Here is a 26,570-nt window from a genome sequence, read left to right as displayed (position 1 = left end):
AGGAACTTGCTTTACAGTCTCATGCTGCATATTTCCTGGTCATAATAGTTTGGAGAAAAATAATGCTAAATGGCTGCATAAACAATTTTAATTGGCCTGGGCTCCCAAAATGTGCTATTTTTGTTCTGCTGCCAAGCTTGCTTTTTTACTAGCTAATTATGCCCAGCATTTAACTTTCGGCAAAAAAACAGGAAATAGGGCATTCATTACTCGAGTGACAACTTTTCAACAAGCCCACATTTCAACATCCATTGTGTAATTTCCTCTCCCCAGCTTACAGTTAGCTGTTCCATCAGGCCTTTGGAACAAACATCTCTGACAGTGGGGGCTGGTAGGGGCTTTGTTCAGTTCTAAATGCCTGCCTATCTCCATCATAGGCAGAGAGACAGGTTTCTATGGGTCACCAGTGCCCGCAGGGTGGGTTCCCACCTTGTCTAGGCTCCTTGCAGAAATTCTCAGCTAAGATTTCTGCTAATCTCAGTTTGCTGCCAGATTGGGCTCCACCAGCAGGAGCTAGGCAGGGCTTGTTGTTTATGCAGCAGCCCAAGGCTCTTGGGGAGTTAGGTAACTCTCAGACGGATACCTTCTTGTCTGCTGATGAATCAGAAGACAGTCAACCCCTGGTTTGCTGGATATTAACTCCTAGAAAGTGCTGTAAAGCCATGTTTTATTGTATGATCAGTTTATTATATTTAAAAACATATTGCAAAATACATCATATATGCATAAAAGTACTCAGATTATTAAGTATGCATTTCAATAAGTTAGCATAAAGTAAACAATGTGTGACTCTCACGTTGGTCAAGAATTGATTGATACCAGCACCTGAGAAGTCCCCCTCTCATTCCTACCCAATCACTCCTTCCTCTCCCTCCCTAAGGTAACCCCTATCTTGAGTTCTAATATTGCAGTTCCATTTTAGGTGTTTAAACTTTATATAAGTGGAACTGCATATACTATGTATGTGTATTTTAATGTTAAGCTTCTTTTTTCCATTTTGTTTTTTTGCTTGTAACTGTACCTCATACACTGTCATTACTACAGAATATTCCTTGTATGAACATAACACCAGTTACCAATTTCACTGTGAAGGACAGACAGGTTGTTTGCAATTTGGGGCTATTCTGAAAGATGCTACCAGGCATATTCCTGGGTATGTCTTCTAGTGGCTATGCACATTCATTTTTGCTGAATTTCAAGCAGGAGTGGGCTGTCAGGTCACACATATAGTTGTTATGTGGGCTTAAGCTTTATAACGTTAAGCTTTACTGTTTTCAAAGTGGTGTAAGTGGCCACTGCTATATTTCTTCACCAACACTTTCTCTTGTTCATCTTCTTAATTTTAGCAGGCGTTTATGGCATATCAGTGTGGTTTTGATCTGTTGTCCTTGACTATTAATGAGGGTAAGCATTTTCCGTATGTTTGTTCATGATTGGATTAAGAGTGAGATGAAGGATGAAGTTGAAAAGTAGTCCCAAGATTTTCGTGGTGGGCGAGCCTGTAATCCCAGCACTCAGGAGACTGAGGCAGGAGGATCGCAGTGAGTTTGAAGTCAGCCTGGGCTAGACAGTGAGCTCAATGATAGCCTGAACTGCAAAATGAGACCCTTTCTCAAAAAAAAAAAAATCAGAAAAAATAATACCTTAGGCTGGGCATGGTGGTGCATGCTAAGGTAAGAGGATTGCTGTGAGTTCAAGGCCAACCTGGGCTACATGGTGAGATCTTGTCTTTTTTTTTTTTTTATTAAATTCTTTTATTGGTACATTGTAGGTATACAACACAATTACATTTCTCATTGGGAATTGTACCTTTACATAATGCATCTTGGTTCTTATTTTTTCCCCGTTCCTAGCCCTCCCTTCACGCCCTCCACGCTTCCCTATTTACAAAGACTTTATTTCCATTTTTTCCATTTCTCAGCATTTTTCCTTTCCCTTCTTTCCTTTCTCCTGCCCCTCCCACTACCCCTACCCCTTTGGACCTTTTCTTCCTATTTTACATTATCGATTATTCATTCTAATCATTGGTACATTATAGGTATACAATATAATGACATTCATCATTGGAAATGTGCACCTTTACATAGTCTCTCTTGGTTCTTATTTTTCACCCTTGCCCAGCCCTCCCTTCAACCCTTCCATTCCTCCCTATTTACAAAGATTTTCTTCCTATTTTTCCATTTTCTCATATTAATCCCATTCCCTTCTATCCTTTCCCCTAGCCCTCCCACTTCCTTCCCCTTTGCCCCTTTTCTTCCTATTTCACATTACCTATTAAACATTTAGTCCTTATTTACACTTTCAGTTTCTCACACCAGAGAAAGTATTTGGTATTTATACATGTGTGTCCTATTTATTTCACTTAAGAGTATCACCTCAATGTGCATCCACTTAGCTATAAATGTCTCTAATTTCTCATTTTTTATGGCTGAGTAGTACTCCATTTTATAAAAAAAAACCACATTTTCTTTATCCAGTCTCCAGTTGATGGGCATTTGGGCTGTTTCCAAGTTTTAGCTATTACAAATTGTGCTGCTATGAACATGGGCACACATATATCACTGTGGTATGATTCTTTTAATTCTTTGGGGAAGATACCCAGAAGGGAAATAGTGGGGTCAAATGGGACTTCCAGTCCTAGTTCTTTGAGGTATCTCCATACTGATTTCCACAGGGCTTGCACCAGTCTACACTCCCACCAGTAGTGGAGCAGGGTTCCTCTTTCCCCACAGCCCAGCCAGCATTTGTTATTGGTTGATTTCATGATAGCAGCCATTCTTTCTGGAGTGAGGTGGAATCTCAGTGTTGTTTTCATTTGCATCTTTCGAATGACCAATGATATTGAACATTTTTCCATGTATTTATTTGCCATTTCTACTTCTTTGTCTGAGAAATGTCTGTTCATTTCAGATGCCCATTTTTGGATTGGGTCTTTCAATTTGGGAGGTCTGATCTTTTTAAGTTCTTTATAGATTCGAGATAGTAGACCTTTGTCTGAGGAAGAGCAGGTGAAGATTTTTCCCCACATTGTGGATTGTCTCTTCACACTGCTGGTGGTTTCTCTTGCTGTGCAGAAGCTTTTTAATAAGAAGAGATCCCATTTGTTGATTGTTTGTGCTAGTTCATGGGCAACTGAGGTTTTGTTCATAAAATCTTTTCCTACACTGATGTCTTCAAGGGTTCTACCTAACCTCTGTTCCAACTGGTTCAGAGTTTCTATTTTAATATTTAGATCTTTAATCCATTTTGAGAGATATAGGTCTAGTTTTAATCTTTGGCAAGTTGAAGCCCAATTTTTCCAGCACCATTTATTAAAGAGGCTATCTTTCCTCCAGTGACGGTGTTTGGCTCCTTTGTCGAAGATGAGATGGCTGAGTGTGTCTGGCATTGTTTCTGCATCTTCTAATCTGTTCCACTGGTCCTCAAGCCTGTTTCTTTGCCAGTACCATGCTGTTTTTATCACAGTAGCTTTGTAGTAGAGTTGCAGGTTGGGGATTGTGATACCCCCTGCCATGTCTCTGTTACCTAGAATTGCTTTTGCTATCCTGGGTCTCTTCTTGTTCCAAATGAATTTTTGAATTTTTTTCTCGAGGTCTATGAAGTATGCTGCTGGCATCTCAATTGGAATTGCATTAAATCTATATAGCAGTTTTGGAAGTATGGCCATTTTCACTATATTAATCCTTCCTACCCAGGAGCAGGGGACGACTGTCCATTTTCTGATATCATCTTCAACCTCTGTTTTCAGAGTGCCATAGTTTTCAGAGAAGAGGTCTTTGATTTCTTTCATTGGGATGATTCCTAGGTATTTCAGTTTTTTGGATGCTATTGTGAAAGGAATTATTTGCCCTATTTCTCTCTCAGTGAGTCTGTCATTTGTGTAGAGGAAAGCTATTGATTTTTGTGTGTTGACCTTGTAACCAGCTACTTGACTGAATTTGGTTATTAAGTCTAGAAGACTTTTGGTAGAGTTCTTGGGGTCTTCTATATAGAGTATCATGTCATCTGCAAATAACGACAATTTGACTTCTTCATTTCCTATCTTTATTCCTTTTATTTCTTTCTCTTGTCTAATTGCCGTGGCTAATGTTTCCAGAGCTATATTGAACAAGAGTGGTGATAGCAGACATCCTTGTCTTGTTCCTGATTTTAGTGTGAAGGATTTCAGTTTTTGACCATTTAGTATGATATTGGCTGTTGGTTTTTCATAGATGGCTTCTATCAGTTTGAGGTAGAGACCATCTATTCCAATTTTTTGTAGCGTTTTTGTCATAAATGCATGTTGGATTTTGTCAAATGCTTTTTCTGTGTCTATGGAGATAATCATATGGTTTTTGTCCTTGGCTCTACTGATATAGTGTATTACATTGATTGCTTTGCATATATTGAAACATCCCTGCATCCCTGGGATGAATCCCACTTGATCAGGGTGTATGATCTTCTTGATGATCTTCTACATTCTGTTTGCCATTATCTTATTAAGGATTTTTGCATCTATGTTCATTAGTGAGATTGGCCTATAGTTGTCTTTTTCAGTTGAGTCTTTCTCTGCTTTGGGGCTCAAGGTGATGCTTGCTTCCAGGAATGAATTTGGGAGTATTGCTTCCTTTTCAATTTCATTGAAGAGTTTAAACAGTAGTGGTAGCAGTTCCTCTCTAAATGTCTTGTAGAATTCAGCAGTGAAGCCATCAGGGCCTGGGCTTTTCTTAGTAGATAAGTTTTTAATTACATTTTCAATTTCATTGGTTGATACTGGGTTGTTCAGAATTTTTAGGTCTTCTTCATTCAACTTTGGTAATTCATATGTATCTAGGAATCTGTCCATTTCTTCTGTGTTGTCCATCTTATTGCCGTATAGGTTCTTGAAGTAGGTATTGATGATCCTCTGGATTTCTGCTGGGTCTGTTGTAATTTCACCCTTTTCATTCCTAATTGCATAGATTTGGGCCTTTTCTTTCCTTTTTCTGACAAGGTTGGCTAAAGGTTTGTCAATTTTGTTGATTCTTTCAAAGAACCAACTCTTGGCTTCATTGATTTTTTTGTATCATTCTCTTAGTCTCCATTGCATTGATTTCTCCTCTGATCTTTATAATTTCCTCCCTTGTATGAGCTTTGGGGTTTCCTGCTCTTCTTTTTCTAGAAGCTTGAGGTTCAGCATCAGGTTGTTTAATTGGGCTCGTTCTGTTTTCCTAATATGCGTATTCACTGCTATGAATTTCCCTTGTAAGACTGCTTTCATTGTGTCCCATAGATTCCGATATGTTGTATTGTCATTGTCATTTAATTGAAGGAACTGTCTGATTTCTTCTTTAATTTCCTCTGTGACCCATTGGTTATTCAGAAGTGTGTTGCTCAATTTCCACGTGTTTATGAAATTTTTTGAGTTTCTTTTGCTATGGATCTCCAATTTCATCGCACTATGGTCTGATAATATACAGGGGATAACTTCAATTCCTTTGCACTTACTTAAACATGTTCTATGTGTGAGTATGTGGTCTATTTTGGAGAATGACCTGTGTGCAGCTGAGAAGAATGTGTATTCTGATTTTGTGGGGTGGAAGACTCTGTAAACATCTGTTAAGTTCATTTGTTCAAGAGTTTGATTGAGTTCTAGTATTTCATTACTTATTTTTAGTCTAGTTGATCTATCTATTTGTGACAGTGGGGTGTTGAGGTCCCCCACTACAATTGTATTAGTGTATACATAACTTTTCATGTCTGTTAGTATTTGTTTTATATAGTTGGGTGCACTAGTGTTTGGTGCATAGATATTTATGATTGTCATCTCTTCCTCTTAGATTCTTCCCTTCACAAGGATGTAGTGTCCTTCTTCATCTCTCTTAATCAGTGTTGGTTTGAAATCTACTTGATCTGAAAAGAGGATAGCTACTCCTGCTTTTTTTCGGGTTCCTGTTGCATGCAGTATTGTTTTCCACCCTTTAACTTTCAGTCTATGAGTTTCCTTTTGAATGAAGTGTGTTTCTTGTATGCAGCATATTGTTGGATTTTGCTTCTTGACCCATTCTACCAGTCTATATTTTTTGATTGGTGAATTGAGACCATTAACGTTGATGGTTATAACTGAAACATATTGACTTGTTATTGCCATGACTTTTTCTTTGTTTTTGGTTCTCCCCCTTTACATTTAATTTCTTGTCATGCCAGATGGGTTCGTTTTGCTTTGCTTCCTGGGGTTGTGATCCTCAATGTCTGTTCCTAGGATATTGTGTAAAAATTTTTGGAGTGCTGGTTTGGTATTCATGAAGTTCCTAAATTGCTCTTTGTCATGAAAGTATCTCATTTCTCCATCAATTTTGAAAGATAGTTTCACAGGGTATGTCAATCTGGGTTGGAGGCTGTTTTCTTTTAGGGCTTGGAATATGTCACTCCAAGCTCTTCTTGCCTTGATGGTTTGTGTTGAGAAGTCTGCTGTGATTCTGATGGGCTTTCCTTTGTATGTGATTTGTTTCTTTTCTCTGACTGCTTGTAGAACTTTGTTCTTCTGTTGAATTTCTGGAATCTTAACAATTATATGCCTCTGTGTAGATTTTTTTTTATCAAGGCTATTTGGAGTCCTATATGCCTCACTTATCTGTATGTCAAGCTCTTTTCCCCTGCTTGGGAAGTTTTCTGCTATTACTTCTGTGAAAAGATGTTTTATGTCATCTCCACTCTCTCCTGTTTCTTCATTGAGCCCAATCAGTCTTATATTATTCTTCTTTGCATCATCTAGCAGCTGCTGGATTGATTTCTCATGTTTCCTTATAATTTTGAAGCAATTTTTCTTTTCCTGGTCACTAATTGCTATCTTATCTTCTATATCTGAAATTCTGTCCTCACATTGGCTCATTCTGCTGTGTAGACTTTCAATGGAGTTTTTAATGTCCTGGAAATCTATTTGCATCTGTTTTATGGATTCCATTTGTTTCTTATGTTGGGATTCCATCATGTTCCTGAGCTCCTCTCTAGATTTATTAATCCTGTCTTGCACTAGGGGCACAGTTTCTCCTGTTATCTGAGAAATTATTTCTGATTTCATTTTTTCCAGATCCTCTTTTGTTGCCAGTTCAGTGGGTCCAGGTGGTTGAGTATGAGAGTGTTATATCTCATTTCCCTTTGGGGTTGCTGTAGGTGATCTGGAAGTCTGGTTTTGAGACTTATTTATGTGTTTTCTCATTTCAACTGGGGCGAGGTGGGGGGGGGGGCTCTTAGCGCCTGCACGGATTACCTCCTCTGAGCTGGGAGAGGTGGGACAGGGGCCTGGAGCAGTGGTAGGGATGGTGACCCAAAAGCCCTTTCCTGTGGGCTGGGAGCAGCAGGAGGGATGGTGGCCCGGAAGCCCCTTCCTCTGGGCCAGGAACAGCGGGACAGAAGGTGGCCCAAAAGCCCTTTCCTCTGGGCTGGGAGCAGCAGGAGGGATGGTGACTGGGAAGCCCCGTCCTCTGGACCAGGAGCAGTGGGACGGCTGCTCAGAAGCCCCTACCTCTGGGCTGGGAGCAGAGGTACTCTACCTTGGTCTGGTGGTCTGGTGTCCTCTGCGTCTTTGTAGTGTGTAACCAGGTGGCTGCCTGTCTGCAGCGGGGTGATTCGGCTGGTGAGATCATGTCTTGAAAGAGAGAAAGAAGGAAGGAAAGAAAGAGAGAGAGAAAGAGAAAAGAAAAAGAAGTACTTTAATGGGTGAAGAGGTTGTCTAGACTTCCACCTTCTGAAATTGTGGTATTGAGTATTGAACCCTCATAGCAGACCTGCAATTATGCTAGATAATGTAGGGAATCAAAAAAGGTAATTGCTGTATACACAATCAGTACATTTTGGGTTTTTTTTCTCACTACTGGGGATTAATCCTGGGGCGTTTGGAGTGAGCTACATGCTCAAACCTTTATTATTATTATTATTAATTTTGATTTCTTCTTCTTCTTTCTTTTTTTTGGTACCAGAGATCGAACTCGGGATCTTATTCTTGTGAGGCAGGCACAGAACCACTGAGCTAAATCCCTGGCCTTATTATTATTATTAATTTTAAGACACAGTTTTGCTAACTTGCTAGGTTGCCCAGGCTGGGCTTGAACTTGTCTCAGCCTCCTGGAGTGCTGAGATTGTAGGCATGCTCCACCATGCCCAGCCAGCACCTTACTTTTTAAAGCAGCAAATCATTATCATCTTTCTATGTAATTAAGTATCTTATGGCATCTTTTTTTCCCTTTGTGGTTCTGGGGATCAAACCCAGGGCATTATGCATGCTAGAGAAATGTTTTACCACTGAGCTATACCCCCAGCCTTACAACATCATCTTTAATGGTCCGATTGTATTCCACATTACAAAAGCCTTCTAATTTATTAAAGCTAGTCTCCTATGCTTCCCATTTTTTCACTATTATCAGCAATAATACATTGAAAATCCTTGTGGCTAAATCTTTGGGCTCATCTGAGATTATTTGTGAAGGCCTGCCCACTTCAAAACTATGGTACTTTGGGAGCAAACTGGAGAACACATAGGACATATAATTAATTGATTAGTGAATATATGGACTGGTTTTTCATTTTTCCTTTTATGAGTCTGCCTTTCACCTTTATCAAAGCAGAGGGTGAGCTGAATGGATTGGAAACAATAAGGGTATCAGGGTGGATTTAGGCCCTCTCCTTCCTATTTTGGCTTTTTATTATAGAACTACTACTAATTATTATGTATGGTGCACCTTACCTGGCAAGCTATGTGTTGGGCACTTTATAACAGATGTTACCACTCAATCTTCATAACCTTATGATATCCCCAGTTTTTAGATTGAAGAAACTGAGGCTTGGAAGTGTTAAGAGTCTTGCCCAAGTTCATGTGGTGAGTGGTAGAAGAGGAAATGAACCCATTTCCTGTAGTCCAAAGTCTCAACTGTTATGCCAATGGTTCTCAGGCTGTGCACTTTAGCGTTTTGGTGTACTGCACAACTTCCCCGGGGATCCTGCTAAATTTTACAGGTAAAATACATTTTACTACTGAGAGGCAAATTCTCTGTGGTGGAATGATTTCACTTTTAATTCTTCACCTTTCCCCATATCCATGTTTTTTGCAATTTCCTTCGCAGCTCCTCCCGTTGAGAGGTGAAGGTGAAGACTATTCCCCCACCCCTTGAGCACAGGCTGACCTTGTAACTTGCCTTGGTTAACAGAACACGGTGGACATGACAACATGCTAGTTCTGAGCCCAGGCAGAACTTGCTTCCTTTTGCTCTCTTTCTTCCTCCTCTGATGGAAGATGAGACATCACAGCAAAGTCAGGACAAGGACTGTGTGGGTGCCCAGTTCCACCAAGATCAGCCAAGTCTCCTTAAGCCAGGCTCCAGCTGACTGTAGATGCCTGCATGATTATTCCTAAACCCAGTGTAACCACCCGGCTGACTCATACACCCATGAGCAGAATGTTAATTTTTATATGTCACTGAAGTTTTGTGGTTACTTTGTAGCATGATTGTGGGTGTTAGATAATAAATACTGAAATGGCTATGTCTAAAGCATGGAGTGCTAGCCCATAGGTCATGAAATGCTCCATAGACTCACGCACAACTTGGCCTCAGTACAGTAAAATGTCAAACTGCCACTTAGGAAAGTGACTATTTACTGAACCATGTAAGATCTATGCTTCTGGAGTGTTTGGGGATGCAATTTCATCTAGACAGCAGCCCTTACTGCTGGGCCACTCAAGAATAGTGCAGTGCCATCACCTTTTACTGAATAAAGTTTAAAGGACTAGGAGAAATAAAGTTTCATTTTGATCACAAGCTGCATGTCATATTCATCATGTTCTAGTTACTCAACTGGTGGAGTTGGATTTCTGTCCCTTGCAACCCAAAGAGTCTAGGTTCCACGAGTGGGAGCATTTGACAGGCTGAAACACCTCCCGGCTCATCAGAAGCTCATTCTCCTTCTGTGATTGACATGGGGCTGAGAAAACACATGTGGAGACAGGCTGGCTGTTCTTAACTCAGGCTTCTCATTGCACAGAGATGGGCTCCTGCCAGAGCAGGCCAGGTGTAGACCAAAGAGGCAATGTCTGTTTGCAACAAGCCTCCTTTGCCAACACTCTGGCTCCCAGCCCTGGAAGCTACAGGCAGTTAATGGCATCCCACTATCAGCTGCTGAACATGCCAGCTATACCTTGCTTCATACTCTCATCTCTTTTTAAAATTCCTTTACCTTCTTTTAATTCAACTATATATTGCCATGTAACAAATTACCCCCAACTAAGTGACATAAGACAACTATGTTTGTTTTTCCTGTTCACTTTACATGTCAGGTATGTGGAGAGGACATGGCAGGATTGCTTGTTACTGCTCTCAGATGTCTGGGGCATCAACTGGGAAGACTTGAGTGGAAGGCACTGGAATCATCAGGGAGCTTCTTCTTCACATATGCCTCGTGCTGGCTGGGTTGGGCTCAGCTAGGACTGTTGATAAGATGTCCACAGCCTCGTGACCTCTAGATAGTCAGAATTTTTTTTTCTGTGGTGGCTCAGTGCTCCAAAAGTGGTGTGCTACCAGGATAGGGTGAATTCTGTGAAGCCTTTCATGACTTATCCTTGGAACTGATATGTACATTCAGATCTCCTATACTCTATTGGTTCTGACAAGTCGCCAGGCTGCCCAGATTCAAGGGAAGGGGATATAGACCCTATTTCTTGATAAGACAATTGCCAAAGAACCTGCAGTTATATTTTCAAGCTGCCATACTTTAAATTCATTTATCCTTTTCCGCACTGCCCAGGCAGGGGTCCATATGGCGTTGTTCGTGATTCCCATCGTAACTTACAGGGAAACTTTCACAATGTCCGGAGCCCTTGATGTCTTGCAAATGAAGGAGGAGGATGTCCTCAAATTCCTCGCCGCAGGAACCCAATTAGGCGGCACCAATCTGGATTTCCAGATGGAACAGTACATCTACAAAAGGAAGAGCGATGGAATCTACATCATAAATCTGAAGCGCGCCTGGGAAAAACTTCTGCTGGCAGCACGAGCCATAGTCGCCATTGAAAACCCTGCTGATGTCAACGTCATATCCTCTAGGAACACTGGCCAGTGGGCTGTGCTGAAGTTTGCGGCTGCCACTGGAGCTACTCCTATCGCTGGCCACTTCACTCCTGGGACCTTCACTAACCAGATCCAGGCAGCCTTCCGAGAGCCGGGTCTTCTGGTGGTGACGGATCCCAGGGCTGACTACCAGCCCCTCACGGAGGCGTCTTACATCAATCTGCTGACCATTGCTCTGTGTAACACAGATTCTCCTCTGTGCTATGTGGACATTGCCATCCTGTGCAACAACAAGGGGGCTCACTCAGTGGGTCTGACGTGGTGGATGCTGGCCCTGGAAGTGCTGCACATCCGTGGCACCATCTCCCGTGAACACCCATGGGAGGTCATGCCTGATCTCTACTTCTACAGGGATACTGCAGAGATTGAAAAAGAAGAGCAGGCTGCTGCTGAAAAGGCTGTGACCAAGGAGGAATTTCAGGGCGAATGGACTGCACCGGCTCCAGAGTTCACTGCTGCTCAGCCTGAGGTTGCAGACTGGTCTGAGGGTGTGCAGGTGCCCTCTGTGCCCATTCAGCAGTTCCCTACGGAAGACTGGAGTGCTCAACCAGCCACGGAAGACTGGTCTGCAGCCCCCGCTGCTCAGGCCACTGAGTGGGTAGGAACCACCACTGAGTGGTCTTGAGCTGTTTGTTCTGCAGACACTTACGCAAAATAGAAATGAGGTTGATGGAAAATAAAACATAAGTTTCCAAAAAATAAAACAATTTTAAAAAAATTCATTTTATCTATTCTTTTCCCAGTTACTAAGATCATTTCCTTTGTGTAAGAATCTTTTTATTGGGAAACAAAAGTAGACAAACAACTGAAGGTAGCTTGGGTGGGGGGAGGAAAGATAATTATATGGATATTCCGCAAAGCACTCTAAAGATGTCACTGTGGTCCTACTGTGTGCTCAGTGCCAGTGGTGGCTGAGGGTTTAGTGAGGGAAAACTCATCCCTGCTGATACATCACCGTGCCCAGGCAATAATGCCATAGTTTGAAAATATTGAGAGGGTCACTAATGGAAGGGACCAGAGCACTGTAGCATACCTGTCACACGGCAACAGGCAGCAGGCCACAAGTATGGGGCTGGTTGTACTTCCCTCGGGTGGGAACTGGAAGACAGGATCTAGGGAGGACTTCTTGGAGTAGTACCATCATTCCTGAACACTTGAGAATTTATACCACATCTGTCTTCTTAGATCTGTCTTCGCCTCTGTGATCTCAGGGTGACTCTGGCTGTTCTTAGTCTGGCAGACTCAGTCATTCATCAGTCTCTTGGGTGTGCCTGGCACTGGGACATTGAATAAGACCTTCAGGATCCTGGTGAGATGAAAAAACATACTGATCTGGGACCTTACCACCCTGATTCTGCCAGTAACTCTGAGTGACTTTGGACATATATTCAATCCTCTCTGGGACTCAGTTTCCCCATCAGTCAAATCAAGGAGGCCTTGACCTTGACCTTGAAGGACCTCTAAGCTCCCTTGAAAACATGCAGAAGAGCGATGACCCTGGCATATCAGGGACTGCTAAAATTTTAGTCCTCAATCTCAAGTTTATTTTCTGTCTTTTGCCTTACTGCTGGCTGGCTTACTCTTGCTGTAATTTATTTAACTGAGCTGTGCTGAGCAGTTTGGAACTGAGTTTGCATGAATCACTGTCCATAAAATCAAGTTAAGTGGATTTCATTCCACACAGTGCACCTGTGTATAGGCGTGGGGAGAAGAAGCTGGATTTTCTTGGCTCTTCCAGACCACTGTTAGAATTGCTTCTCTACTGATATAGCATTCACCCTGTATTTATAGTCCATTGTTATAACAGCTTCCTTCAGAGAACTGAAAGTAAAGTGTGGGAAGCAATTTCTCCTACAGATCATTTTATATAGCTGTGCTCTTTCCCTATCTAGCTGAGAAAACACATTGATTTCCTCTTTTATCAGTGTTGGCAAATATCAGATTCAACTTCATTCAGTCATTCCACAAAATTGTATTGAGTGTTATGTGAAGTCATGCTCAGCTAGGTACAGGGATGGGGGTTCGGGGGAAGAGTTACACTGTCCAAAGACCCTACAAACTGAGTGGAGGGTTAAGTAATGGGTTAAACAATGCAGGAGAATGTTGCTGGGCAGAAAATGGGATGTTCAATGTGCTGAGTGAAAGGAGAAGCCAAGCGAGGTGGGTGATCTGGGGAGGATTACGAGGAGTTTGGGAAGGATGTCGAGAGTGTGAGGGTGATTTCTGTTTGGACCACTGCCCACATTTTCCTCCTCTCCCCATCCCCTTGTGATGATCAGCACAAGAATCATTTCAGTTCGCCATTTTGTAGAAGGATATGCTGGGGGTGGAGGTTGAGTAGAGATGAGCATTTATGGGAAGAAATGCCCAAAGGGTCTGTTCTGATGCTTGTGAAAATATATTTGGGAGCCAGTGTGAAGGATTATAAAGGGATTTATTTCATTTTGTAACTCAGCCAAAAGCACAGGCAGGCTATGACTAAAATGGTGGTTCCAGGGACTGGCTATTTGTATCTTTGTTCTTATTTTCTATCTTGATAGAAAATGTACAATCTTTACTCTGCCACAGAGTGAACATTTCATGGTTTTCCTGGCTGATTACAAGTGGTTTTTTTTTTTAAATTGTATTCCATTTACTCTCTCTGGGATTCTGAGGGACACATAGTATTGGGGTGTTGGGGAAGGGCAGCACAGTGGGCCCTCCCCCTCCACTGACACTATGTTTGTGGTCACACAGTCCTTAGAGAAAATCGAGTTGCTTAAATAGACTAAGTTTTGGATGCACCTGTTTGTTTCCATGATCCAAGCAGAATTTGATTTGCTTAATGGATTCTGCTGGTTGCGCTGTCTTGGGACAGACATGCCCATGTGTCCCCAGCATTCATTTGAATGTCCAGATGGCATTTTAAGCTCAGTGGACCCTGCCAAGAGACCCTGGGCAGCGCAAGTTCCACCCTGGAGGAGCAATGCAATATTCTAATGAACAGTGGTGTGCAATGAAAATACAATGCGAGACACATATAACTTAGACATTTCTAGTGGCCATCTGAAAAAGTAGAAATAAACAGATGGGATTACTTGAAATGATATTTATTTGACTCAGTGTGTGTAAAATGTTATCATGTCAACACATAATCCATATAAGACATGATTAATGAGCTATTTTACATGCTTTTTTCATACTAAATCTGGTATGTACTTTGTGTCATAGCACATATCACTTCCAATTAGCCACATTTGGAGTGCTTAACAGGTACATGTGACAAATGACCACCATATTAGACAACACTTGTTTAGAGCTCTCTGTCAGTCCTTCCCAAAGACATCTTGGAGCCCTGGAAGATTGTCTTTTAACTTTTGCAGGCAATGAAGAGTCCTACCCTCTGGCTTTGACTAGGAATGGGTCACCACTTAGCTTTCTAACTATGTAATTGTCTCCATTATTGCCAGGAATGGCATCTGGTAAATTCCTGGGGCTTTGTAGTATGGTACCCATCACTTCCCACTCCTGTTTATACCATAGTAATAGTCAGATTTCTGTCACTGTGACAAAATGCCTGACATAAAATCAACTTAAGGGAGGAAAGGTTTATTGTGGCTCATGGTTTCAGAGGTTTTAGTCCATGGTTAGCCAGTTCCATTGCTTTTAGGCTAGTGGCGAGGTAGAAACATGGTAGAAGGGTGTAGTGGTGGGAACCTGTTCACCTCATGGCAGCCAGGAAGCAGAGAGGATGAGAGAGCCCAAGAAAAAGGGTCTGAGACTGGATGTAGTTCTCAGAGTCATGCCCCATGGTGCACTTACTTCAAGTAGGCCCCACCTCTGGTTTCTATCACCTCCCAACAATGCCATCAAACTGTCACCACCTGAAAGCCCCATCTCTGAACATTGCTGAATTGAGAGTAAAACCCTCAATACTGAGTCTTTGGGGGCCACTTCATATTTAAACCATAACAACTATATTTGTACCTTGTTCATGTTTCATGCTCCTGCCCTTTCTGTACTTCCTTTACCTTTTTAAAACTTACCTTTACAGGGCCCTATTACCCTCCAGGCCCTACTTCCAGGGCTGGGAGATAATGATAATAAAGGCTATTGGTGAAAATAAACTGAGCTGTTTTTCCTAGGTGTGTGTTGGGATGCACCAACCCACTTCAAAATTATAAGTGGCAGTGGGACAAGGTGACAGAGCATTAGACCTGGGAAAAACTTAGACAGCTCCTAGTTTAGTGCAGGGTTTTTGCTTTTTAAATTGAGGAAAATTATACTGAATAAAATGAACCATTTTAAAGGGCCCAATCCATTGGTACTTAGAACACTCAGAATGTTGTGCAACCAGCACCTCTATTAAGTTCTAAAACATTCTCATCAGCCCAAAAGAAGGACTGTAATACTAAGTTATCTCTCCCCACTCCTGTCTTCCCTCAGCTTCTGATAACCACTAGTATGTCTTCTGTCTATATGGATTTGCCTATTCTGGATATTTCTTATAAATAGAATCACACAATATGTGACATTTTATCTTTGTCTTCTTTACTTAGGATAATGTTTTGAAGATTACCTGTGCTACAGGTTCTATCAGTATTTCATTCTTTTTTATTGCTAAATAATATTCCACTGTATGGATGTACCACATTTTATTTATTTGTTTGTTGTTGGGCAGTTGAGTAGTTTCTACCTTTTAACTGTTGTTAATAATGATTCTATAAACATTATTGTACAAGCTTTCATTTGAATACCCGTTTTAGTCCTTTGAGTATATACCTAGGAGTACACTTGTTGGGTCACAGGGTCATAGATATTCTATGTTTAAGTTTTTTGTGTGTATGTATGGTACTAGGAATGAAACCCAGGGCCTCATGCATGCTAGGCAAGTGCTCTACCTCTGAGCTACACCTCCAGTTATGCTTAATTTTGGGGGGGAATGGCAAACCTGTTTTCCAGAGTGGCAGAACAATTTTGCATTTCTACCAGGAATGCACTTGGCTTTCTTTCAACCAATTTTTCCACATCCTTGTCAACTCTTGTTATTTTCCATATTTTTTTTGTTTTGCTGTTTAATTTTAGTTACAGACATCCTCGTGTGTGAATGCATATCTCACATTGGGTTTTTAAGAAATTAACAATCTTTACTTTTTAGAGCTATTTCAGGCTTACAGCAAGATTAAACATGAAGTACAGAGAGTTCTCATATACCCCGTATCCTTATGCTTGCACAACCTTTCCAACTATTAACATCTTGCCCCACAATGGTACATTTTAAAACAACAATCAGTGAACCTACATTAGCCCATTATTACCCAAAGTCCATAATTTACGTTAAGGTTGTACATTGAACGTGTTTTGACAAATGTAGAATGTTAGAGTTTCATTCTCTGAGGAGTTTCACTGTCCCCCAAATCCTCTGTGCCCTGCATCATTGCGGTTTTGATTTGCATTTCTCTAATGACTAATGGCATTCAGGGTCAGTCTGGTGGTTTTTAAACAGTGCCCTGAGAAGCCCCTGAGAGGCCACCGTGGTCAACAAGAGGAGCATGCCAAGCAGGTGGCCATGTCCTTCGAGACCCCACACCCTTGTCTACCACAATCACTTCACTCTCACCTGTTTGGCACTGGCAGTTTCTCCTGAAATAGTACATTTGAGCAAAGGGTTGTGAAAGTAACATCAGGTGGGGAGGCACTTACCTGGTCTTGTGTCATCTGCACCTCTACTTGGCTAGTGGAGCCCACTGTTTCTGACTCTTAGTTCCATTCTCTTTCAGCTATACCCCCTGTCAGTAGTAACAACTACAATAATGATAATGGCCACTTCTTAGATACTTACGCTGCAGCAGGAGTGCGGTAAGCACAGTCATATAATCCTCTCAAAGGAGTCCACAAGCCCATGCATGATGATGCACCGTCATGCTCACCACAGGCTGCCAAACCCATCACCGGCCTCAGACCTGCCCTCTCCTGGTGCTAACTCTACTCCAACCACACAAACCCTGCTGCTCGTGCGGAGGCCAACTTGTGCCCATCTCAAAGCCTTCTCACCACTCTGCTCTCCTGTCCCCTTCATGACAGACTCTTCATTAGGTGGTTTTTCAGTAACGGATCACTGGGTTTTCACAAAAGCTCCTGTAGTAGTCACCGATGCTTGCTCTTCGAATTGAGGAAGTCAAGTCTTAGTTAAGTAAAATCAATTGTTTACGGTCACACATTCTCATATTGATATGGCTCATTCATTTAAAAAAATGTTTTAAATCCTCCATTTTCTGCAAAGAACTGGGAAGGCAGTAAGTGGAATAAAAAGCCAAAGAAAGAAAGAATCATTGTCCTTCAGGATTATGTATTAGTGGGAGAACTGTATCTGCAATACAGTTGACCATCGAACAATAAGGGGGTTAGAGATCCTGAAAGTATGGTTGAAAATCCATGTATAAATCTAGACTTCCAAAAACCATAACTACTAATAGCTTGCAGTTGGCTGAAAGCTTCACTGATACAAGGAGCAGTCAATTAACCCATATTTTGGGTGTTAAATGTATTATATATGGTGAAGAATAAGCAAAACTGGCAAGCAATCACTTTTTACTGCCATACTGGAAGTTGCCGGAGAAGGCAGCTGCTGCTGATCAGCTTCCTACAATGAAGCTCACTGCGATAGCCAATAGGCTGAGGCAGTCCTCTTGCTTTGCCCTCCCAAGTGCTGGGATAACAGGCACGTGCCACCATGTCCTGCTTTTGTTTACATTTCTTTTGACTACAAATGGCACCATGTATAGTCTGTGTGTTTGTGCATAAGCCTTGATAAATTTTAACTTTTTATAGTAGACTGATAAAAAGCTAGGTATGTTGGTGCACATCTGTAATCCTAGCACTTGAGAGGCTGAGGCAGGAGAATTGCGTTTAAGGATAGCTTGCACTACATAGTGAGGCCTGTCTCAAAAAATATATATATATAGGTGTATATTTATGATGGTAAAGGATAAAAATGATATAATAAACTATTATCTACATATATTTCATGCATTCACGATATGCTTATTTTTTTCTTAATTTTTAATATTTATAGGATACATAGTTCATCTGCAAGTTTTTTCAAGTTATTGAAAATCTCAAACAAATTAATATGTAAGTGGACCCATATTGTTTCAACCCACATTGTTCAATGGTCAATTATACAAGGTAAGAGGCTGAAATTTCATACACAATAATCAAGTACATGTTTAAAGATTTGCTACAGGGTTCATAGCCAAAATATATAAAGAACTCAAAACAACACCCCAATAATAAATAACCCAATTAATAAATGGGCAAATGAACTGAACAGATACTTCTCAACAGAAGAAATCAAAATGGCCAATAAGGACATGAGAAAATGTTCGATTTATTTAACCATCAGGGAAATGGAAATTAAAAAGACATTGAGATTCCATCTCATCCCACTCAGAAAGATTATCATTAAGAATACAAAAAACAATAAATGCTGGCAAGGATCGGGGGAAAAGAAACCCTTATATAATATTGGTGGGAGTGTAAACTGGTAGCCACAATGGAAATCAGTATGGAGGTTCCTCAAAAAAAAGAAAAAAGAGCTACCATTTGATCCAGCCATATCATTCTTCATGGTATGTTCCCAAAAGATTTAAATCAGCATACTGTAGAGACACCTGCATACACATATTTATTGTAGCCAAATTCACAATAGCTAAGCTATGGAATAATCAGTTTAGGTGCCCATCAACAGACGAATAAAGAAAGAAAATGTGGTCTATACACCATAGAGTATTATTCAGCTATAAAGAGCAAAATCATGTCATTTGTAGGAAAGTGGATGGAACTGGAAACCATCATGTTAAGTGAAATAAGCCAGACTCAATCTAGACACAGACAAATATTGCTTGTTTTTTCTCTTATGCGTACTCTCAACAGACAGACAGACAGACACACACACACACACACACACACACACACACACAGAGCAGAGAGAGAAAGTACATGGAAGTAGAAGGAGGACTATTAGAGAAGAGGAGGGGAACAAGGAGGGAGGAAAAGAAAAGGGAAAGAGGTAATGGGGTAAAAATGATCCACATATACTATACGTATGCACAAATCTGTCAAAATGAAACTCACTGACATGTACTAATTTTTTTGGTACTGGGGATTGGACTCAGGACCTTGTGCTTGCCGGGTAGGCGCTGTACCGCTGAGCTAAATCCCCGGCCCTAACGTACTAATTTTAAAAGACGATTTCGCTAGAATTAGGTGCAATGCCTACTAAGGAAAACCCCAGTGAGCAGAGGCTTAACTCAGGGAGACATCTATGGCTTTTGTCAAATAGAGGAGGTTAGGTAAACAGACCCCTGACTTGGGTCATCAGAGATCCAGACTTCCTATCCTTCTGTTCAACCACTTACAATGTGGCTTCCATTTCAATGGTTCAAGAGGGTGCTGGAGAGTAGGAAAGAAGGAAGGAAGAGGGCATAGAGCACTGCCCAGCTGGGTCAGTTCCCTGCCAGCAGTCTGCCCATCGCCCGCCTCTGCTTCTATTTACATCTCACTGGCTGACGTGTGTTAGCTTGGCCTCAGTGAATTGCAAGGGGAAATGAAATTTTTTTAGTTGATCTTTTGTCACACCAAGTGAAATTGTTTCACTCCAATGAATAAGGGGACAATGAAAATTTGGAGACACTCAGAAGTCTACTGCAGTCATCTATTTGAAGCGCTTTTAAATAGTAAAAATGTGTAAATATAGAGGGAGAATGAAAATGATCAAAGTATATTATGTGGGGATATAAATCTTTCAAGATGAAACTCATTAATCTGTATAACAAAAAAGTGAAAAATATATTTCTATATATGACTAATGAATGTGGGAATAAAGTTTTTTAATTAATTAAATTTTATTTTAATTATTTATTTTTCTATGTAGCCCAGGTTGGCCCAGAACATGTGGCAGTTCTCCTGCCTCAGCCTCCCTGGTGCTGGGATTACAGGTGTGTGCCCCCACACCTGGCTAGGGGAATAAAGATTTTAAATACGACATCATTTACATTTGCTCACAAATGAAGTGGGTATAAATCTAACAAAAATTGGAAGTAATGTAAATATCTAAAAAGAGGATTGGCTCAATAATTGACCCATTAGAAGAACATTTTATGACATGGTAAAATGTTTATGATATGGTAAAATAATAATGACTAGCATCCTAAGAAAACAATTAGAATGTTATGTAGGAACCATAAAAAAGGAAAGTTACTTAATAATATAAAAGACTTACGGCTCTATGGTCAACTTGGAAAAACAGTCTCATCATTTGGAGAATTTACAGACAAGATGATATGTATGGGATTTGCTCTACAGTGGAGGAAGATGAGGCAGCTGAGCATAGATGAAGTAAGAACAATCAGAGGATTACTGTCAGAGCTGTCAATGGGTAAATGAAGATTTGTGATCTTATTTTCTCTTGTGAGTATCTGAAAATTTCTGTAATAAAAAGTGGCTCTTAAAATGGATAAGTAGGAGTCACTTAACCTTGGTCTCATTTTTCAAATGGACTCATAATACCTATCTAAAAAAATGGGATGGATGCCGGGCACGCACTTGTAATCCCAGCACTCAGGAGGCTGAGACATGAGGATCACTGGGAGTATGAAGGCAGCCTGAGCTATGTAGGGAGATGCTGCCTCAAAAAAACAAAAATAATAAATAAATTTAGATAAAAAGATGAAGTGTAATGAAATAAAATAATGTGGGGAAAATACTTCGAGATGAATGAAGGTGGCAGAAATGGTAATTCCTCGCATCAGGATGGGGCCGGTATGGAGCCAAATTAACATTGCAGGTTGAAGAACCCAGTGTTCTTCATAAGGATGGAGAAGCCACTGTAGGCATCCTTTGTGGTGATCAGAAGTCCTGGGCTTCCAATGTCCCACTTAGGTTAAGAAGTCACCAGACAGAAGGTCAGCCAGTGCTATGGCTTCAATGTCCCCATGAAAACTCATGTTGAAATTTAATCTGCATTGTGAAATATTGAGAGTGGAAACTTAACCTTACTATGGTATTTGGTGATGGGACTTTTAGGAAGTAATTGAGGTTAAGTGAAGCCAGAAGGATGGGGCCCTAATTCAATGAGTTTGCTGATCTAAGAAGCAGAGGAGAAACCTAAGCTAGCGTGTTCAGTCCCTCTTGCCATATGATGCCCTGTGCCGTCCTTGCAGAGTTTCCACCAGCTGTGGTTACCGGATGTTGAATTTCCCAGTTGACGTGGTTTTAGCGCTACAATGGCCCCCAAAGCCTCATGTGTTTGGAGGGTAATTGGATTATGGGGCATTATTGCTGTTTTGCTGTTATGTGGGGCCTGGTCCGAAGAGATGAATCACAGGGCTGTGGCCTGGAAGGGTCCATCTTCCTTCCTGGATCGTCACTTCAATCTCTCTGCTTCCTGGTTACCATGAGGTGAGCAGCTTTCCTCCTCCAGACCTTTCCACCACACCTTCCTGCTTTGGAGCCTACCAACTATGGACTAAAAATGTGAAACAAAACAAGCCTCTCCTACTTTAAGTACCGGGTATTGTGTCTGAATGACGAAGAAAGTGACTAAGATACCAGCCTTTAAAACCTTGAGTCAGATAAACCTCTTATAAATTACCCAGTCTGTGACATTCAGTTATGGAATAACAGGAATTGGACTAAGACAGCTGGCATGCACCAGTTTGATTTTATGGGTTCTTTCTAGCTTTGATAATTTTCATTAGTCCATGCCTATTGAGTACCAGTTATGAATATTTTTAATATTATCTAGAGAGAGCAAAGAATGCCTGCTTTTTAAGGATTTAGAAGCTGAATAATTTTCTCAGAGGAAGCTGGGAAGATTCTTGGAAAATGATAGGCAGCTCTTTGGCTTGGGGCAGATAACCAGGCCATGTACTTGATGGCCCTTCAAAGTCTGCACAGGCCCCGAGGTCTCATAAATACTCATAAATATTGATATATTGGCCACTCTCAATTGGAAAAAGTAACTCACAACCACCAGAAATAGTCTATAGTAAAAGAATTTATTTTGCCAGCCCAGCTTTGCCATTCTCTTTCTTAGTAACAACTCCACTATTATTATTATTATTACTATTATTATTATCTTTATTATTATTTTGAGATAGGATCTCTTGTAGTCCAGACTGTCCTTGAGCTCATGATGTAGTACAGGCTGGCCTCAAACTCACAGCAATCCTCCTGCCTCCACCTCCCTAGTGTAGGGATTACAGGCATGCGCCATCACTCCTGACTACCTCGATATTCTTTTGGGGAACCAGCCCTCTCTCCTCTTTTACCTTCTTGGTGGGACTGGCCTGCAGAGACCTAGCCTGGTCCAAGGACAAGCCAAGGCTGACACTTAGGGAGGCTGCTAGATGCTTGCTTGGAATATGAATCCTGAATTAAAAGACACAAAGACAGAAAAGAGCACAGACACCCCTAAATAGCATCTGTGAGAAAGTGACCCTGATTTCTAATATTTCTGAGACCTAGCTATTTAGCTTTTTCTTCAATTACACTCTATAGTGTGACATTTATTTTCTGAAGTTATCCAGAGTCCATTTCTGTTGCCTATAACAACAACAAAACCTAGCTCACACATGGTTCAATATTGAATGTCAAGTGCTTTTTCCTTAGAAGCTTTTAATCCTAAAAGACAGAGCTTTCCTTCCTGGCCCACACTCCCCCACCCCCAGGACCTGAGTCCTTTTTCTTCCTTTTCCTTCCAGAGCTTCTTGGGCCAGGGTGGAAAAGGGCTCTTGTCAATGTGCTCAGCTTTACCTTGAGGGATGAGTGAAGACACCCTTTAAATTACCTATAAAACCCTTTGATTCACTCAGCAGAGGTTGCCATGGGCAATTTGCTAAGCTTATTGATTATTTTCTGTTTAAATTAAAGTTTGATGTCCTGGAACAGGCTGCACAGTGCATGGAGTTAATGGAAAAGGTTGAGATCCAGGGGAGAGACACTCACTGGGGAAATGGAGGGTATTCAAGGGGAAAACAGGGAGTCTATGAAGAGGAGATCTTTGATGCCAAGTTGTAGTAAATATGATGGTGATAAAAAAGATAGAGAACGGGATTCTTTTATGGAGAAGGGCAGCTTCCTGACATTTAAAGCCTCAGGGACACAGTGGGAAAAATGTATTCATGCCACAAATATTTGTTGAGTGCCCATTATAGGTTAAGCACTGTGCTGGGCACTGGGGAAAATACTGAAGAAGGCACCATATTTGTCTCTGTGTGCTAAACCAGTGGTTCTCAAATTGTGGTCCCCGTGGCAGCTAAATCCCTATTGCCTGGTGTATTTGTCTGCTTTCTGTTATCATAATGATATACCAGAGGCAGGATACTTTATAAAGAAAAGAGGTTCATTTGGCTTACAGTTCTGGAAGTGCAAGGGTATGGCACTGGCATCAGCTCAGTGGGGGGTGGGGGAACCCCTAATGGCAGATGGGGTCACGAGACAAGGGCACAGGGGGGAGGTAGAGATCCTATCACCAGACTGGAAGCCCAGGGACAGTGAGTCAGCAGGCAGACTCAGGCTTTTGCAACAATTTGCTCTCAAGAGAACTAACTCAGGTCCCAGGAGAATGACTGTAAACCTTTATGAGGGGAGCACCCAGTGACTTCCCACAGAACTTCAACTCTCTACACTACGACATTGAGAACCAAACCATCAATACGTGAACCTTTGTGGGTCAAACCATACCCAAACCATAGCACCGGGGAATGCATCAGACAGGCAAATGCTCAGGTCTTGTCCCAGACCTCCAGAATCAGAAATTGTGGACAGAGATCACCATCCCTTCCAGGTAAATCTGCTGTGTGCTGCAATTTGAGAACCACTGCTCCAGATCCTTAAGCCTGTAAGGGGGAACCTCACTCAGGCTCGGAGAACTAGGAGCTCAATTTCAGGCAGTTATTTTTGCCAACATCCGTTGAGTATTCATCATTGCAAGTATTATGCTAAGCCTGACATGGGGGCTACCTCACCTCATCTTAGGGCAACCCTTCAAAGAGAATGTGAAATGGAGACACCGGAAAGTAAGTGGGGCAGGTGGAATTCAAATGCAAGAACCTAACCACTCTGCCTCTACTGTCTCCCAGACACCAACCTCCTACAAGCTCTGTGATCTGCCCTACAAGATCTCTGATCTGCCTTCATCAAAGCTGATCTTTGGATAGGGACAGAGCCATGGATTCTCCCAGATGAACTTTATCATGAGGTTGGGTTTTTGATGCTGGACAAAGAAGAGACAGTCAAAGAGGTCAGGGAGTATGGAATGAAGTAGGAAGGAGGCAGAATGGCTCTGAAGGAAGGCGGCTGAAGGAAGTGGGGCCAATATCCTCACCTTCTCATTACCCTCATCTTATAGGAGCTGGAATCAAAAATCACCATGGATAGATCAGGTTTGGGAAAATCTTATCAGTTCAGTCCTCTGCCTAGAATTCAAACCCTTTAACTCTTCCGCTTATAGTATGTTTGTTTTCTATTACTACTGTACCAAAATCACTATTAGTTTCCTATAACAAATTACTGTAAACCTAGTGGTTTATAACAACTGAATTTATTCTCTTAAAATTTCTGGAGATCGACAGTCTCAAATCAAGGTGTTGCTGAGATTATGTTCCTTCTGGAGGCTTCAGGAGGAATCCGTTTCGTTACCCTTTCTAGAGGCTACTTGCATTCCTTGGCTCGTGGCCCCTTTCTTTACCTTTAAAGCCAGCAGATTAGCACCTTTTCTTCTTTGGCACTTCTGCTTCTGTCCTTACATCTGTCTCTCCCTCCATCTCTCCTACCTTCCTCTTATAAAGACCTTGTAATTACACTGGGCCTACCTACAGAATCCATGGAATTCTTCCCATCTTGGGGCTCTAATTCAATCACATGTAGCAAGCATTTTGCCATGTGCGGTAGCATATTCACAGGTTCTGGGGTTTGGGGTCTGAACATTGAGGAATGGAACCAATTATTCTGTTTACTACCCTCTGTAACCTTAGAAAAATAGTTTTCTTTCTGAAATCACCCATTTCACCTAAAGTGGAGATTATAATACTTCTTGGTCCTAATCTTATAGGAACTTGCATATCATTTTGATCACAATGTAAATATTATTTCTAGAGTCTGAATTTGACAAATGATATAAGAGCGGTGTTTTTACTTCACTTAATGAAAAATATGTACTGATTACTTACCCAGCAGCATGTTGTGCTGACAAGGACTTGACCCTGTGTTTGCTATAGGGAAGAAAAAAATTCACCACACAATAAAAGGTACTGTACTTGCAGCAGTTGTGGTAGATTTTTAGGGCCTTGCATATGTGTCAGCAAAGACAGAGATGAAGCCAACTCTCTTGGGGAACCAACCATCTGATGACTCATATCATCAGGCAGTGCTTGGAAGAGAAACAATAAGCACAAGTCCCAAGGTGCTCCAGTGGTCATGAACCGAAGGGTCTGTCCAGGGGCTCAGGGAAGGTCAAAACGAGCCTCTGCCTCCTGCTAGGGAGGAGGCCGGGTCAGGGCTGTCAGTGCCCACCCGAGGCTGTTGTTGTGACTCCCCTTGGAACTGCATTTGTTGGTGATCAGGGGAACAGAAAGCAGCAGCCGTGTCCAACAGAAGAGAGACATTAAAGTTGATTAAGTGAGTGGGCCAATTAGTGTCTGGCTTCATGCAGTGTGGAGTTAATTAGCCTCTACAAAACAACAACAGCTGCCTTAATGGTAGGGCAGGAGGCCCCGCAGAGAGGAACCATGGGAAGAGGAGTGATAGGGCCAGTACTTAATAATTTGGCTGCAGTGGGCCCTGCCCCACTAAAAATGTAGAACAAACCCCAGGGCCAAACGTCCCTCCTGCTTCCAGACCATGCATGAGGTGAGGCTGGGGGGCAGAACCTTCCAGTCTCTTGCCCTGAGCAGAGACCAAAGTCAAACTTCAGCTTGAGTTTCTTTTTGAGACTCTTCGGCACAACTTAGTTTGCATTCTAATGAATGTCACTACCCTACACACTGCATCTTGGTCTTTGGCTCCATAATTCAAACTGTTTCCTAATGGTAATGTCATTTCCTTATGACAAAAGTAATGTGTACTTATTGGGGAATGTTTGGAAAGGATACACAAATATACAGAAAAAAAATAGTTCCTCCATCCTGTATCAGATTTTTTTGTTCACTAAACATTTATTGTTCACTTACTAAATGTGGTGCTATGTAAGGTGTTCAGACAAAGTACATATCAGTTTAGTTTTTTCTCCCTGTAGCTATATATGTATATATACACAACAAATTGGATTCGCTGTATCTAATCTTTAATGACCCACTGTTTTCAGCAATGTAACCAACATTTTCCCCTTTTCATAGAAAAAAATTTTAACCCTCTGTGGTTTCACTAATTATACTGCATTGTATGGTTATATACATTATATACATTGTATAGTATACTTGTGGTATAATTGTCCATTTATTTATGCTTCTTGCC

The 26,570-nt window shown here is 41.4% G+C and overlaps 1 protein-coding gene across 1 annotated transcript; it reads left to right on the top strand.

The window, feature by feature from the left end:
- The first annotated feature begins 10,730 nt into the window (after positions 1 to 10,730).
- Positions 10,731 to 11,745, top strand: LOC101709628 (small ribosomal subunit protein uS2). The gene has a single exon (XM_004852064.4). The coding sequence runs from the start codon at positions 10,765 to 10,767 to the stop codon at positions 11,698 to 11,700; it is 936 nt and encodes a 311-aa protein (XP_004852121.4). The 5' UTR covers positions 10,731 to 10,764; the 3' UTR covers positions 11,701 to 11,745.
- The last annotated feature ends 14,825 nt before the right edge of the window (positions 11,746 to 26,570 follow it).

This window comes from Heterocephalus glaber, unplaced genomic scaffold, assembly GCF_053883595.1.
Source record: "Heterocephalus glaber isolate CG9 unplaced genomic scaffold, H.glaber_assembly_v1.0 deba00000594, whole genome shotgun sequence".
NCBI classification, from domain to species: Eukaryota; Metazoa; Chordata; class Mammalia; order Rodentia; family Bathyergidae; genus Heterocephalus; species Heterocephalus glaber.
The sequence above is the reverse complement of the archived record's forward strand: the minus strand, read 5'-3'. Positions and strand labels throughout refer to the sequence as shown.

Coding starts and splice junctions, on each gene's coding strand:
- LOC101709628 (XM_004852064.4), top strand. CDS start 10,765: ATGGCGTTGTTCGTGATTCCCATCGTAACTTACAGGGAAACTTTCACA.